This window comes from Numida meleagris, chromosome 14, assembly GCF_002078875.1.
Source record: "Numida meleagris isolate 19003 breed g44 Domestic line chromosome 14, NumMel1.0, whole genome shotgun sequence".
In the NCBI taxonomy this organism is placed as follows: Eukaryota; Metazoa; Chordata; class Aves; order Galliformes; family Numididae; genus Numida; species Numida meleagris.
Window position 1 is genome coordinate 11,452,885 of NC_034422.1, and position 12,609 is coordinate 11,465,493.

The 12,609-nt window shown below is 57.0% G+C and overlaps 2 protein-coding genes across 4 annotated transcripts; one reads left to right on the forward strand and one right to left on the reverse strand.

The window, feature by feature from the left end:
- LOC110406467 (cytochrome b-c1 complex subunit 9) lies at positions 787 to 2,463 on the reverse strand. The gene is made up of 2 exons (XM_021413013.1): positions 2,287 to 2,463; positions 787 to 1,052 (listed from the first exon to the last, which is right to left on the reverse strand). Exons 1-2 carry the CDS (start codon positions 2,425 to 2,427, stop codon positions 1,005 to 1,007), a joined length of 189 nt encoding a protein of 62 aa, XP_021268688.1. The 5' UTR covers positions 2,428 to 2,463; the 3' UTR covers positions 787 to 1,004.
- ZMAT5 (zinc finger matrin-type 5) lies at positions 2,429 to 12,609 on the forward strand. 3 transcript variants are annotated; one of them, XM_021413009.1, is made up of 6 exons: positions 2,429 to 2,547; positions 4,154 to 4,385; positions 5,283 to 5,345; positions 5,528 to 5,608; positions 9,951 to 10,062; positions 12,385 to 12,609. In XM_021413009.1, exons 2-6 carry the CDS (start codon positions 4,259 to 4,261, stop codon positions 12,512 to 12,514), a joined length of 513 nt encoding a protein of 170 aa, XP_021268684.1. In that variant the 5' UTR covers positions 2,429 to 2,547; positions 4,154 to 4,258; the 3' UTR covers positions 12,515 to 12,609. The 3 variants fall into 3 exon arrangements, with proteins under 3 accessions (XP_021268684.1, XP_021268686.1, XP_021268685.1); XM_021413011.1 differs by having other exon boundaries at positions 2,479 to 2,547; positions 4,151 to 4,385; XM_021413010.1 differs by lacking the exon at positions 2,429 to 2,547 and adding an exon at positions 2,557 to 3,408.

The following is a 12,609-nucleotide window of genomic DNA, read 5'->3' on the forward strand; positions in this document are numbered from 1 at the left end:
AATTGAATCATTAACCCAAACAGTATCCTAATAGCCCTTCCTCATGAAGAAAGATGCTGGCAGTGGCCGCTGGGAACAGGGGGAGACCTTTCCGAGGAGGTGCTGAGAATTAGTGTTCCCTGTGAGCAGAGGCGTGAACGCTTGTTGCAGAGCTACGGGATTGCTGTCCCTTCTCAGCAGCTCCGCTGCAATCTGAGGGCACTGGGGCAGGCTGACAGCGTACCAGGCACGTTTCCCAACAGTTCAGCTCTGCAGAGCACTCTGAGAGCCAGAAGGCACAGAAACATGGCATGGACAGCCCATGACATGGATTTTGTGGCAGGCTAAGAGTCACACACCGCTCCGTGTGAGTACTGCTCAGCACCCCAGGGCGCAGGGTGCACAGCAGGATGGGGGGGGGGACAGTTCTCTCACTGCTCAAGGCAGGGGCAGCATTTGTGCTGCAGCTGTGGAATAACGAGAAGCCAAGAAGCAGCACAGCTCTGCATTAAAAGAAGCTAATGATTCATAAAAGACCCTGTGAATGTAGACATTTACTTTTCTTTGAATATGATTAGAGGAAAGCAGGCAGCTCCTTGCCCCTCCTTAAGTTCTCACCAGGCAGAAGCCAGTGGTGTTGCTAGCAGACCTCAGCTGTGTGTGTGCTTTCACACCACCCTGAGAAGAGCTTGCTTTCCTACAGCATCCCAAAACTAAGGTTTGGGGCTGCGCTGAAGCCATAGGTAAGGAGAAGCTACAGGCAGAACAAAGGACAAGGCAGGTAAACACACAAGCATGAGAGACAGGTCAAGATTTTTTTTGAATTTATTTTAATACAGTTTCAATACAGCAGCAGAACTCGTTGAGTCCATCTTGGTTGACATCATATCAGTAGGTGGCTGATATAATCTGGCTCGGAGTCAGTCAGGGACCCAATTCCATTTTGATATAACCCGTTTCAGGAGACTGAATCCTCCCCTGCAGTGTCTTTTGCCACCCCAGATTGCATCTTGCTGCTGAGCATTTCAGTCTTCACTTGTCTCATATTTGTGCTTGTTGTGTTTCCACAGTTTCTGTATGCAAAAAAAAAAAAAAAAAAAAAAGCAGAAAAGAAACAATTAGCTTTTCAGTGGCCTTGGGATAAAGCTTTACTTTAAAATCAGTAACAGACAACAGGGGACAGAAGAACATGCAGGAAAACACATCCATAAGCACCAGCAGGGTACGTGACAGCTTGGGTGCAGCTGCCCTGTGCCTTCCTGCTGTGCCTAGGCACACCCTGTCCAAGCACAGCACAAAGGCTGCAGGATGGCTGCTCCGTCCACCTCCCTGCCCTTCTTTTGGGGCTCACAATGCACAGCACCCGTGGCTGCACTGCCATGCAGAGGAGGAGCGTGAGGCCAAGTGCTGCCTGGCTTCAGGCTGCCAGATAAACAGGACGCACACAAAGGAATCGCATCCAGGTGCTAAAATCTGCCAGTGAGTTCAGGACGAAGAGAAGCACTGTGCAAGGATAAGGCACGTGCTATGCTTTACTGTTCTAGAAAATGCTTTAGATTAACAAAGTTGTATTTTACAATAATTTTGTTTTCATCCTCTGCTTAGGAAAACGTACCATATCATAGAATGGCTTGGGTTGGAAGGGACCTCGAGGAGCAACCCCTTACTGCAGGCAGGGCCGCCAACTTCCATGTCCAATACTACACCAGGCTGGCATGAACACACCGAAGCCTAATTCTACAATTAAACATGGGAGCTGAGCGCAAAATTCAAGCTAGATCGTAATTTTAAAACAGCTTTCACCAAATGCCTGTTGTGAAGGAGGCACAGAAGGAGATGCTGGTCTCCTCGTCCCGCGTTCTCCCAGCTGCAGCAGGGCAGTAAGGCTGCCACGCTGCGTGCTAGGAGCTTCCAGCCGATTTTTGGCCTCCCGGACCAGGACCAAGAGCCGACAGAGCTCACGGGACGGCTCTTTTCGGCACCACGGGCACTCAGGTGACCTGGCTGACCCTAGAACTGCGCCCTGGATGCGGAGAGACCCGGCGCACAGGGACGCCGCCAGGGCCAGCGCGCTTCGGGCGACAACGCGCAGCACAGGAAGGTTCTCCCGTCCACGACGCCGCGCAGAAATTCCAGCACCTGCTGCCTTTCCTTAGGGCACACGCTCCGCCACCTCGGGGCGGTGCAAGGACACCCCGCACACCCCGCCCGAGGCCGCGCAGCAGCCGGGCCCCCACCGCCCCACGCTGACCTTCAGGGCCGCTCCCACCGCCGGGCGGCCCCGGCGGCGTCCCGGCCCTTCCTTACCCCCTCGTTGAGGCGGTCGAAGATGGCGTCGGCGCCCTGATCGAAGGCGCGCTCGAAGAGCACGGCGCCCAGGACGACGGTGAGGGCGAAAGTGGAGGTGCGGCGGAAGAGCGCGCTGTACGCCTGCCGGAGCAGCGCCATCTTGGGAGCGCCTTCTGCGCCTGCGCCGCCCCGCGGGGCCCGCTGGGAGCTGTAGGCCCCGTGCCGCGGGGGCTGCTGGGAGTTGTAGGCGCGGCGCCGAGGCCGCAGGCCCGGGCTGAGGTGAGCGCGCAGGGCGAGCGCGGGGCCCTGGCACGGAACTGGCGCCTGCGGCCTACGGGGGCTGGGGGAGCTGGGCTGGGCGGTCTGGAGGAGAGGAGGCGCGGGGAGAGCTCGTGGCTTCCTGAAAGGCTCTCCTAAGCGCTGAGATACAGGACAAAGCCCGGATTTTTGTACTGGGATTTGTGCAGAAGGACTTGGAACCGGGCGCCAGGCCGTGCAGAGCCGTGTGGCTGCCTGGCCACATGGGCTCTGTCCTAGGGTCTGACAACGTGAAAAGGAAGCGGCCAAGCTGCGGCGGCTCTCGCCCTTCGCTTTATTTCACGATGGCGGTGATGGGAGCCAGTGCCTCTGGGCTCCGGCTGCCTGGAATCCATAGGGGATTTTCTCTGCAGGGAGGGGGCTCTGGCTGCTGCAGTCCTTGCCGTCAGAGCAATGGATGTAAGTTGGAAGGGCAGGTTCGGAGGCTGGCTGCTGCTGCTGGGCTTTCTGCGGGCGGAATTCCCCGTGAGATCTGTGGGAATCTGTGTGGGACCGCTGCAGAACCTGGTTTGTTTTCCTCGGTCACAGCAGCTGCACTGCAGAGGGGATGTGCGGGAGTCAGCGGCCGAGATGGGAAGCTTCTGTGGTACCAGAGACTTCAAGGGGCTGTGGCATAAAGCGTGCAAGGGAGATTGTTCTGTTCCTAAAAGTGTGCGTGCTGGGCACTGAGCATGGCAGCCCAGCTGGGTTCCAGCAGCCCCATCAGCTGCTGCTGCGCAACCTCAGGGTCACCTGCAGGGATTGGAGTTCGGGGTAGGCAGCTTTTGGTTCTGGCTGCTTGGGTTGGAGCTGCAAATTCCAGACCTGGAGCTCCCTGCAAAGGTGAGGGCTGGGTGCTCCGGGAACGTGATGCTGAAGGTTTTGGGAAGGCAGGAGCTCATGGGGTGCGGGCGGCTTGGCCGGGCTCTGCCTGTTGCCTCGCCTCCTGCTGGCTCTGAGGAATCCTTAGAGAGGCAGTGATTGATTCCCACCCTGATTTATTTATAAAATCTTTCTTTCTCGTGCTGCTCTCCGTGCTATTTTTTAAATGCGTTTGGCTGTCAAGGTGTCTAAAGCTGGAGAATTGCTTTTGGAGTTTATCTCCCGGTCTGTCCATCTTCGGCATTTATCAGGTGCCGTTATATCTCACAGGGAGAACGTGGTGCTCCTGGGGGTAAGATTCCCTGCTGCACTTGCAGCAGCTGGGCGGCCCCGGGCATGGTGCAGCAGAGCAGCTGGCTGATCGCCCCCAAGGAGTTCTTCAGGTTCTTCCTTGGGGTCAGAATGGATGCAGAATTCCCTCCCTCATGTGGCAGCTCACTTGGTTGTTTGCAGCCCCACGTTAGGTTCCCAGCTCTGGTGCAGCCCCTGCAATTCCTGGGCTCTCAGGGTCTCAGGGTCTCTTAGCAGAGCTGCCATTGCATCAGGTGGCAGAAGTGAGGAGCGCAGAGCTGAGCTGGCCCTGCCGTGCGTGTGCAGCAGACAGCACTGTGCCAGTCCCTGAGGGAGGGGATATATGCTGTCAGGTCTCACCTCTTCCTGTGTCTGCCAGCCCTTAATGATTTGAGTTCTTCTCCTTTGGAAGCAGGCGCTGTAAATCTCTGCTCCTTTGGCGTGTCCTTCTCCATCCCCGGGCACCGAGGCTCTGCCTGACAGCTCCTGGGCTGCGTGAGGCCTCTCTGCTGGGGGAGAGATGGGGAAAAGATACTTCTGTGATTACTGCGACCGGTCCTTCCAGGACAACCTGCACAATAGGAAGAAACACCTCAATGGAGTGCAGCATCTCCGGGCTAAGAGAGCCTGGTACGACTTGTTCCGAGGTGGGTGCAGGTGTCCCAGAGCCAGCCCCGGGAATATGGTCTGAGTGTGCAGTCAGGGTATGAGAGACACATGGCTCTGTGTGTTTTGGCAATATCCAAAGACTTAGCTTGGATTAAAGTGATGGTGAAAGCATTGCTTGTGTGTTCCTTTGCTTCCCCCTCCAGCTCCTTAAGAACAGGCATAGCAGGCTGCCTGTCCCCCGGCAAGGTGAGGGGAATGCTGCAGAGCTCTGGGGTATCTGCTGCCTGCTTCACTGTACGTGGAGATAAGAAGGGTCCAAGAAATGGCCCAGGGTGGAGGTCCCACAGCCCAACAGGCTTCTACCTGGGGCAGTGACAGTGAGGCAGATGGTCTAGAGTGTTTCTTCTTCCCAGGCTGCAGCCCTTGATCTTCCTCTGATTCACAAAATCGCTCATCCCAGCCCTGAGTGGGCATTTTGTCTTGTCTCCACACATCTCCACACATTTACATATTCCTCCACAATCTATGGGAGCTGCTGTGTTTTCCCCAGGACACTTGCAGGACGTGAAGGACCACGGTGCTGGTGTCTGCCTGAGACTTGGCACAGGGTTCAGTGGGGCCTGGCAGAGCCCTGTTAACCGGCCTGCTCCTTCTGCACTGCACAGGAGTGTTGCAGAGCACTTGCTTTTCTGTCATGCTTCTTTTGTGCCACTTGGATGGGGAGAGAGCGTGGAGAGGAAAGCAGAGAAGGGGATATTTGCAAGCCAAGAAAAAGCTGAAGCCTGGGGTGTAGGTGGGGACTGTTAACTCAGTTTGCCCTTGGCTTAAGGTCAGGATTGTCGTGTAAAATGTCCTCATGTTGAGCAGACTGTGATCTGGTAGGACGTTACTGTGCAAAAGATGTGATCCAGTGCTGTGTCATTTATCTCCCCCAGATGCTGCCGCTATCCTGCAGGAGGAGCAGAGCAAGAAGCCTTGTCGGAAGTTTCTACAAACAGGTGAGGTGGAAATACCTCCTTGGTGAGCTCTGCAGAGCCCCAGTGTGTGTGTCTGCCTCAGAGGGAGTGAAGGGCACAGGTCTGCATGCCCCGTGTGCAGTGGAACCTGGGTTTGCACGCACATTTACGTGGGAGGACCTTGTGTGCGCATTGCTGACGGAGCTCTGTGGCTGTTCTTCCAGGGCAGTGTGACTTTGGGTCCAACTGCAGATTTTCCCACATGACAGAGCAGGACCTGGAGAAGCTGAGTGCGCAGGTGCAAGGTGAGCCCTGGAACTAGAAGATGTCAGGGAGGTCTCTGAGGAAGGGGCAGTTGCTGCAAGGAGCGTGGGCTGCAGGGGGGCACGTGAGGCGTTGTGCAGTGAGAGTGTGTGGTCCTGTGCTGTCTGCAAATGTGGCTGCTCCCGCCTGCCTCTCCTGGCTGCCTGAGTCTGGAGGCTGCCTGTAATTGCTGCAGTTTTTCAGATGCTTCCTGCTCTCGATCTCCTGGCACAGGCACAAACCTGAAGAGTCGAGCAGCGCCACTGCCACTTAGCAGCAAGCAGCTGAAGCAGAGTGGGCTTCCTGAGCCCTTGGGGTTCTGTTCAGTCAGGGAATAAAATCTGTCAGCAGCAGAGGGCACTGGTACATTGCTTCCCCTTAAATTTATGGCTCTGGTTTCCCCCACACCTCTCTATTATGACCGGGGAGCTGTTTGCTGCTGTCTCACTCTCTTGAAAAGCTAGCGGGTGATGGGGTGTGTTATCCTGAGGGGACAAAATGGGCTCCTTGGTGCAGAAACAGCCTCTGCTCATGTGGTTTTCAGTGGAACTGAAGTTTGGGCAGGAGACAAATAGCACCTGCCCCCCTGCTCTGAGTCTCGGGAGCCCTTTTTCATTCTAACACAACTTCTTACTGAGAGTGCTGCCTCCCCGCCCTAGGAGGAGCAGCAGCTGTTTTCCCTGGAGTGTTCATTCTTCCTGTGGTCAGAACAAAAGTGAGCGGGGTGTTGATGAGCCCGCATGGAGAACTTGAGGTCCCCTCTGGAGATCATCCAGTCCTGACCCTGCACTGCTCTTTGGGTGAGCTGCAGCAGGCTGCTCAGGGCCCTGTCCATGTATGTTTTGAGCATCTCCAAGGATGGAGACTCCACACCACCTCTGAGCACCTTTACAGTAAAAACGTATTTTCTTATCTTTCACTGGAAGTTCCCGTGTTTCCGTTTGCTCCTGTTTGCCTCTTATCCTTTCTGTGGATGCCATTATGCAGTCTGGCTCTGTCATCGTAACTCCTGGATATTTACACACATGGCTGAGATCCCCTGATGCACCTGAGGCTCCCTGAGCCTCCCCTCTTGTTCCAGGTGCTCCAGTCCTTTGGACTCACTCCAGTAAGTCCCATGTGAGATCTGGAGTGTGCGTGGGCTCCAGGTTTGGGGAGGCAGCTTTGAAGTGCTGCCTTCCTTCCAGTCCTCCCCGCTGCTGAGTCAGTGGGGTCCCTGGGGCGATGCTGAATCAATAGCTGAGCAGTGCTGGCAGTCAATAAAAGCCATCTCATGGGGCCGCGTGGAGCAGCGCTCCTCTCCCCACAGCTGTCACCCCTCCCTGCTCAGGGCTCACGTGCCAGGCTGGCTTCACAAGTCAGCCTGTTTGGAGGAACCTGTGGTGTTTCCAGGCTCTTTACTGCAGGGAAGCGAGTGCTCTGGAGCAGAGCAGAGCTGCGGGGGAAGGCTGGCAAGCTCCTCTGTGCTTGGGCAGGCTGCCTCGCCAGTTGCACTTGCTACTGCATATTGACTTGTGTCAGATGGGTCGGATGTAAGTAGGGAGTTGGCTGGTGAGTGAGTGGTTCCTGGGAGACCTCTTGGAAACCTCGCATTTGTATTACCAAGTCAAACGTTTAATTAAATAATTAGGCTTCACCAGGGGACGGCAGGGTGCCTCGTCCTTGGCTGTGCTGTCACGCACGCCGGGCTGTAGTTAAATGCTGCTCGCCCCTCTCACAGTGTTGCTCTGTGGAAGTCCTGAGGGAGCCAGGCACTCTGGCTGAGGGTCACACAGACCTCAGCTTGGGGTTTGGTGGAGGGAAGGGCTCAGCAGGACGTGGTGGGCAGGAGGTGGAGCCCGTGACCAGACAGGATAAATGGTTGCAGATGCCAAGCATCATTGGGTGCATCCTGAGGACGTGTCGGCGCTCCTTGGGCTACTGGAGCAGCAGTGTTTCAGGTGGTGAGGCTTAAGACAGAGTTTGCAGCAAGCTGTGGGTGGCAGGCTGGACGACAGGTTACACTAGTCACACGAGAGACTTGATCCTTGTAGTGTGATCCTTGAAGCTGTTCTCCCCTTCTCCGGGGCCAGATGCTTCAGAATAAGGTTGCGAAGGAGTCGTGTAATGAAGAGCTGTAGTCCACTGACCTGAGTTCTTCAAGGCCAGGCTGGACGGGGCTCTGAGCACCTGGTGCAGCTGTGGCTGTCCCTGTTTGTTGCAGGGCAGTTGGACCAGGTGGCCTTTAAGGGTCCCTTCCAACTCAGGTGATTCTATGTGCTCAGGGTGGACTTGCGTTCTAAAACATGGCAAAGCCCTTTCGAGCTCCTGGGCTTTGGGTCCCTCAGTGCCTGCTCGGTGCTGGTAGTTGTGTGGCAGCAAGTTCTCCGTGCTAATGATGTACTTTATTAACAGCCAGAGGGAACGCTGCCTTATTTCTAAAGTCTGGCCTCTTGAAGCAGGGAATTCACCTTGTTGTTTGTGCTAGTCATGTGGGTTAAGCAGGAACGTTTCTGGCCGCTTTATACTCGCTCAGAGCCTGCCCTAGTTTGGCTGCAGCACTTCTGCACCCGGTAGAATATACTCATAAAGAAGCAACAGTTTCCACCTTCAGCAGGGAGGGAGGCATATTCCCAGCTGTTACCGCATCAAAGCATTACCCGCTGCATCTGCTGCATCATTCATCAGAGAGACACTTCCAGGCTGTCATTTTTAGTGCAGTCATGTCAAGAAAAGTCACTGTAAAATTGGCATCTTCTTGCTTGAAGTTATTGGCTCCCTGCTAATCTGCGTCACTTCTGCTCGTGGTGTTGACACAGCTCGGCCTCCTCCAGCTGGGGGAGGGCAGGGGCACGGCCGGGTCTTCTGCAGCCGTCGTGGTTCTACCATTGCATGCACATCTCTGCTGCGGGTCCTGCTCGGGTGCTTCCATGGCTCCTCGTCCAGGTCCTGCACCCTGACATCCTGAGCAACGTGGGCACGTCGCAAGTTCCACTCTGCTATTCATTTCTTTCTCTTACGGTGGAGAAGACTTGTGCTGAAAGTTGCACGGGGAGGAAAGAGAAATGTGGAATTCTAGGCCGGCATCGTTAGAGGGGCACTTTATGGCTGCAGCCGCTCTTTTAATTGGCTGTAATTAAACTTAGAGGCAAACACCCCCGTGGGGGCTGAGGGAAGAAGGACCTTCACACCCGTCTCTGTGCTGCGGTCCGGCTGGCTGCATGGTCAGTAACAAGGAGCAGGGGCTGGTGATTGCGTTTCAGAATGACATCCTGCAATGTCTGCTGATGGTCAGGGAACACTTGGAGTCGTGGAATCACAAGGATTTGCCTTTGGATGGGCATTCATCGGGGTGTGCAGAGCCAGGTGTGTGCCCCTACCCGCTGCCTCGTGGCTTGGCTGGAGGGCTGGAGCCGGGAGCAGGAGCCAGCTGCATGACTTTCACCCAGGGCCTGGCTTCAGCCGGCGTGAGTCGGGAGCTGTCCCACTGCAGCCAGCGAGCTCGCTGGGACCAGGAAGGGGCAGTGGGCTCCCACTGCTTTGGTCCCTGCTCTGAACGGAGAGCCTTCGGCTGAGGAATTCTAATGTGGGAGCCGCATTCAGCTCCTGTCCTGAGTCTGAGCCAAGTGCCCCGGTTACCAGACTGTTCTGCTTGTCCTCCGGTGCCCTCGGGCTCTCCCTTTGACTCTGAATGGCTCTGCTGGGACTTTACTCCTTGAGAACAACAACGGTGGGAGATGTGAGCAGCCCTGTTTCCAACCAGTACCCTTATCTCCGGCTTGCAGAGCGTACCCCGACATCGGGACCTCGGCAGCCGCTCTTTGTGGTGGCAGCGAGCGCGCCGTCGCCTCCTCCCAGCAGCAGCAGATGAAAAGGCTGGATGACAAATTATCCATCTCCGGCTGCTCATTGTGTAGCACATTCCTGCCGTCCTTATTAATATTCAGCAGGCAGATGAATAATTGGTTGCCACCACTAGGATGAAGTGATCCTTCACTCTGCCCAAGCAATATCAATTTCACACCCTGTCTGGGAACGTATAATATTTTCCTTAAACGCGTGACATATGGCGGCGAGGTGCGGGCGGCTCCCGGGGAGCACGGCCACAGGTGGCAGATGGTGTCTGGCTGGGAGCAGGGCCCCCTCCTCCCTGGGAGGTTTGGGGATGGGGGTGAAGGGGGTGGCACGCAGCTCCCTGCCCAAGCCGGAGCAGCGTCCGATGGAGGGTGGGCGGTGGGGCAGAAGGAGCCGCCATGGGCGGATTGTGAGCTCCCTGTGATGAGAAGCTCTGCAGGGCAATGAGCCGTGGGTTTGGTGGAGGGAAAGGACTGCGGTGCAAACCTCTGACAGCTCTCTCTCAACCAGGGGAGCAGAGATTGAGGGAGCTGCGGCAGGAAGGAGCAGAAATCCCGCCCGGCACCATTGAGAACTGGCTGGAGAAGAGAGCCAAGAGGCTGAGCACGGCTCAGAGCAGCAGGTACCGCGGCTGGGGAGGGTGGGATGGAAAGCGAGGGTGGATGGGGTGGGAGATGGCGCCGGTGGTCAGTGCCACCCAGCTGCATTGGGACCCCGTCAGCTCTTGGCACACGCAGGGACTTCGCGCAGGTCCGGTCTCGCCTGTCCCACGTAAGGGATGTGTGCGTGCGTTCCCGTGTGCGGAGGTGACAGGGTCCTGCTGCCTGTCCTACTGCCCTGGGGGACTCAGGCAGGGAGCTCCTGCGCCCTTTACAGAGTGCCAGACATGTCTGGGAGGACGCTGCCGCGGCGGGGCCGCGTTATTAATGCCCACAGCCGGTGGCAGCAGGCTGGTCTCATCTGCTGACAGCTCCCCCATCCTTCGCCTGCCCTGTCTGCACGTCTCTGCCCACTCCTGCCTTCTCCTTTGCCTGTCGGAGGTGGGATTGGCTCCTCCTGCGTGCTGTGGGGTGCCTGCAGGTCCCTGCTGCTTCCCTGCTCACCTGACAGTGCCGCAGGCTTAATTGGATGACGTTTGGGCAGGTGCCAAATCTCTCTTTTGTTCTTTTTCTGTTTGCTCCTGTCCTCTCCGTGTTTGGTCTGGGCAGGATCTTCCCTCTGGTGGCTGGCTGGGCGTGCTGCTTGCTGCTCCCTCCGTCCCTCAGCTCAGCTGCTCCTTGCCCTGCAGTCGTGCTGCCCCTGCTTGCCTTGTTTTGTCTGTCCTGCCCTAGAACCACCTGATTTCAGGATAAATCAGCTCCCAGAGAGGGCACCCATCACTCAACCCAGACTTTCTGGGGACCTATGGGCTTCCTGCAGCCTCCAAATATCCCCGAAACTTTTCAGAAGGATCACGCTCCTTGTCCTGCTGTTTGGGACAAGAGCTTCCATGGCATGTAGCATTCTGAACGACACTGGCTTGGGGACTGCTGAGTGTCACCTCCATCAGCCCCGTGGCTGCACGACTGCCACGCTGCCCTCCACCCACAGCTGGGCTCGGTGGCACGATCTGCACTTGGAAGCCTCCACGTGAGCCATATTTTCTAAGTCTCATCGTGCCATTGCTTTCTGGAGAGCAGAGGGGGGCTGGATGGCATTGGTGCAGGTCGCTGAGCCGTGGAGCTCTGATTTTTACCCTCCTTTCCAGAGGAGTTGCACATGTCTGTGCCCACGAGTGTGTGCCTGTGCCATCGTGATGCAGAGCCCACTTGCAGCTTTCCATCAGAACGGGGCCCAAGGGCTGAGGGTACTGAGATTCCCTTAGTGCCTCTGGAAGGGACCAGCCTTGGCCCTTGCTAGACACTGGAGAATCCCCGTGGGGCTGCCATTCCGAATGCCCCAATGGGAGGTGAACCTGTCATAGCACTTGTGCCTTATGAGGCCCTAGGGAATTGAGTACCCAGGCAGCATCCTCCCTATTGATTAGTTCTGCTGCTCGCAGGGCAGCTCATTAGTTGATAGCTGTGCTGTTCCACCTTGCAGCATGCCTGTCCCGCTCCCTGCCCTGCCAGCCTGCTGCTGCAGGACCTGGGTGCATCCCGGGGGATGTTCCTTCCCTCGAGGTGCTGGTGTGCGTCTGTTGGTCCTGCTGCCACCCCTGGTGCAGAACGGGGGATGAGCTGTAGGACAAATGACTTTACACTCTGCTAGTTGCCTGGAAAACACCGCACTGAACTCCTGGAGCTGGCGTTCGGCCACATCGCCAGCCCTGCAGGGAGAGGAGGGTGCTGCTCCTCCGGAGCATTATGTAAAGGAGCCTGATTAGATTTCTTCTGGCATAACAATTAAAGGGATCCATCAGGATCAGAGGTAGAGGCCTGAGAAGCGGGAGGGCTGCTGTCAGGGCTGGTGCTGAAGAACAAATGAGTTTCCTGTACCCTTTCCCATTAATTCCTCAGTACATCTGCCGTGAATTGAAACCTGCCCCGGCCGAGCGCTTGCTTTGGCTGGAGACAAAGGAGCGATGCTTCTCATTCTGCGCTTCCGCTGCCACGCGTGGCTGTGCTTCCCGGGCTGCGAGCTGGGGAGAAAGCCTCTTCCCTCCATAAGGGTGCTTCTGGGAGAACAGCCTGGGTTTTGGCAGCTCCGCCACTTCCGAGGGGTCCTTGTCCTCCGGGAAGCGCGCAGCTGCCTTGGGGTTGGGGCTGCCTGGGAGGAAACCACGGCCGCATCTGCAGGTGTTATTTGCTCTCCGAGCTCAGCTGTGCCAGGAGCCGGGGGGAGGCGGGGGTCGGGTCAGCGCTTGTGGGGCAAGCAGAGGGGACCGAGCGGCGTCCCCGAGCAGGGCTGTGCTGGCAAAACCAAGAAGGCTCATCTCTGCCCTTTCCATCTCCCCGCTCCGCAGCGCCCTGCCCGAGAAACCCGCGCCCTTCCAGTACCCACCTGGCTGGCCCCCGCTGCAGGAGCTGCCCCCATCCCTGCGGGCCCCCCCGCCCGGGGGGTGGCCGGTGCCCCCCGGCCTGCAGTGGGGCTGAGGCGTCGTGCTGGAGCTGGACTTCTTCCTAGCGTGAGAATGGGACTGGATTATTTATACACGCTTTTATATTAATAAAATTTCCCCCCCCCCCGC

Bases quoted from the DNA above. Each gene is read 5' to 3' on its own strand.
- LOC110406467 (XM_021413013.1), bottom strand. From the start codon at position 2,427: ATGGCGCTGCTCCGGCAGGCGTACAGCGCGCTCTTCCGCCGCACCTCC. The intron at 1,053-2,286 runs GTAAGGAAGGGC...TTTTGCATACAG, and splicing joins TCGACCGCCTCAACGAGGGG to AAACTGTGGAAACACAACAA.
- ZMAT5 (XM_021413009.1), top strand. From the start codon at position 4,259: ATGGGGAAAAGATACTTCTGTGATTACTGCGACCGGTCCTTCCAGGAC. The intron at 4,386-5,282 runs GTGGGTGCAGGT...TATCTCCCCCAG, and splicing joins CTGGTACGACTTGTTCCGAG to ATGCTGCCGCTATCCTGCAG. The intron at 5,346-5,527 runs GTGAGGTGGAAA...CTGTTCTTCCAG, and splicing joins TCGGAAGTTTCTACAAACAG to GGCAGTGTGACTTTGGGTCC.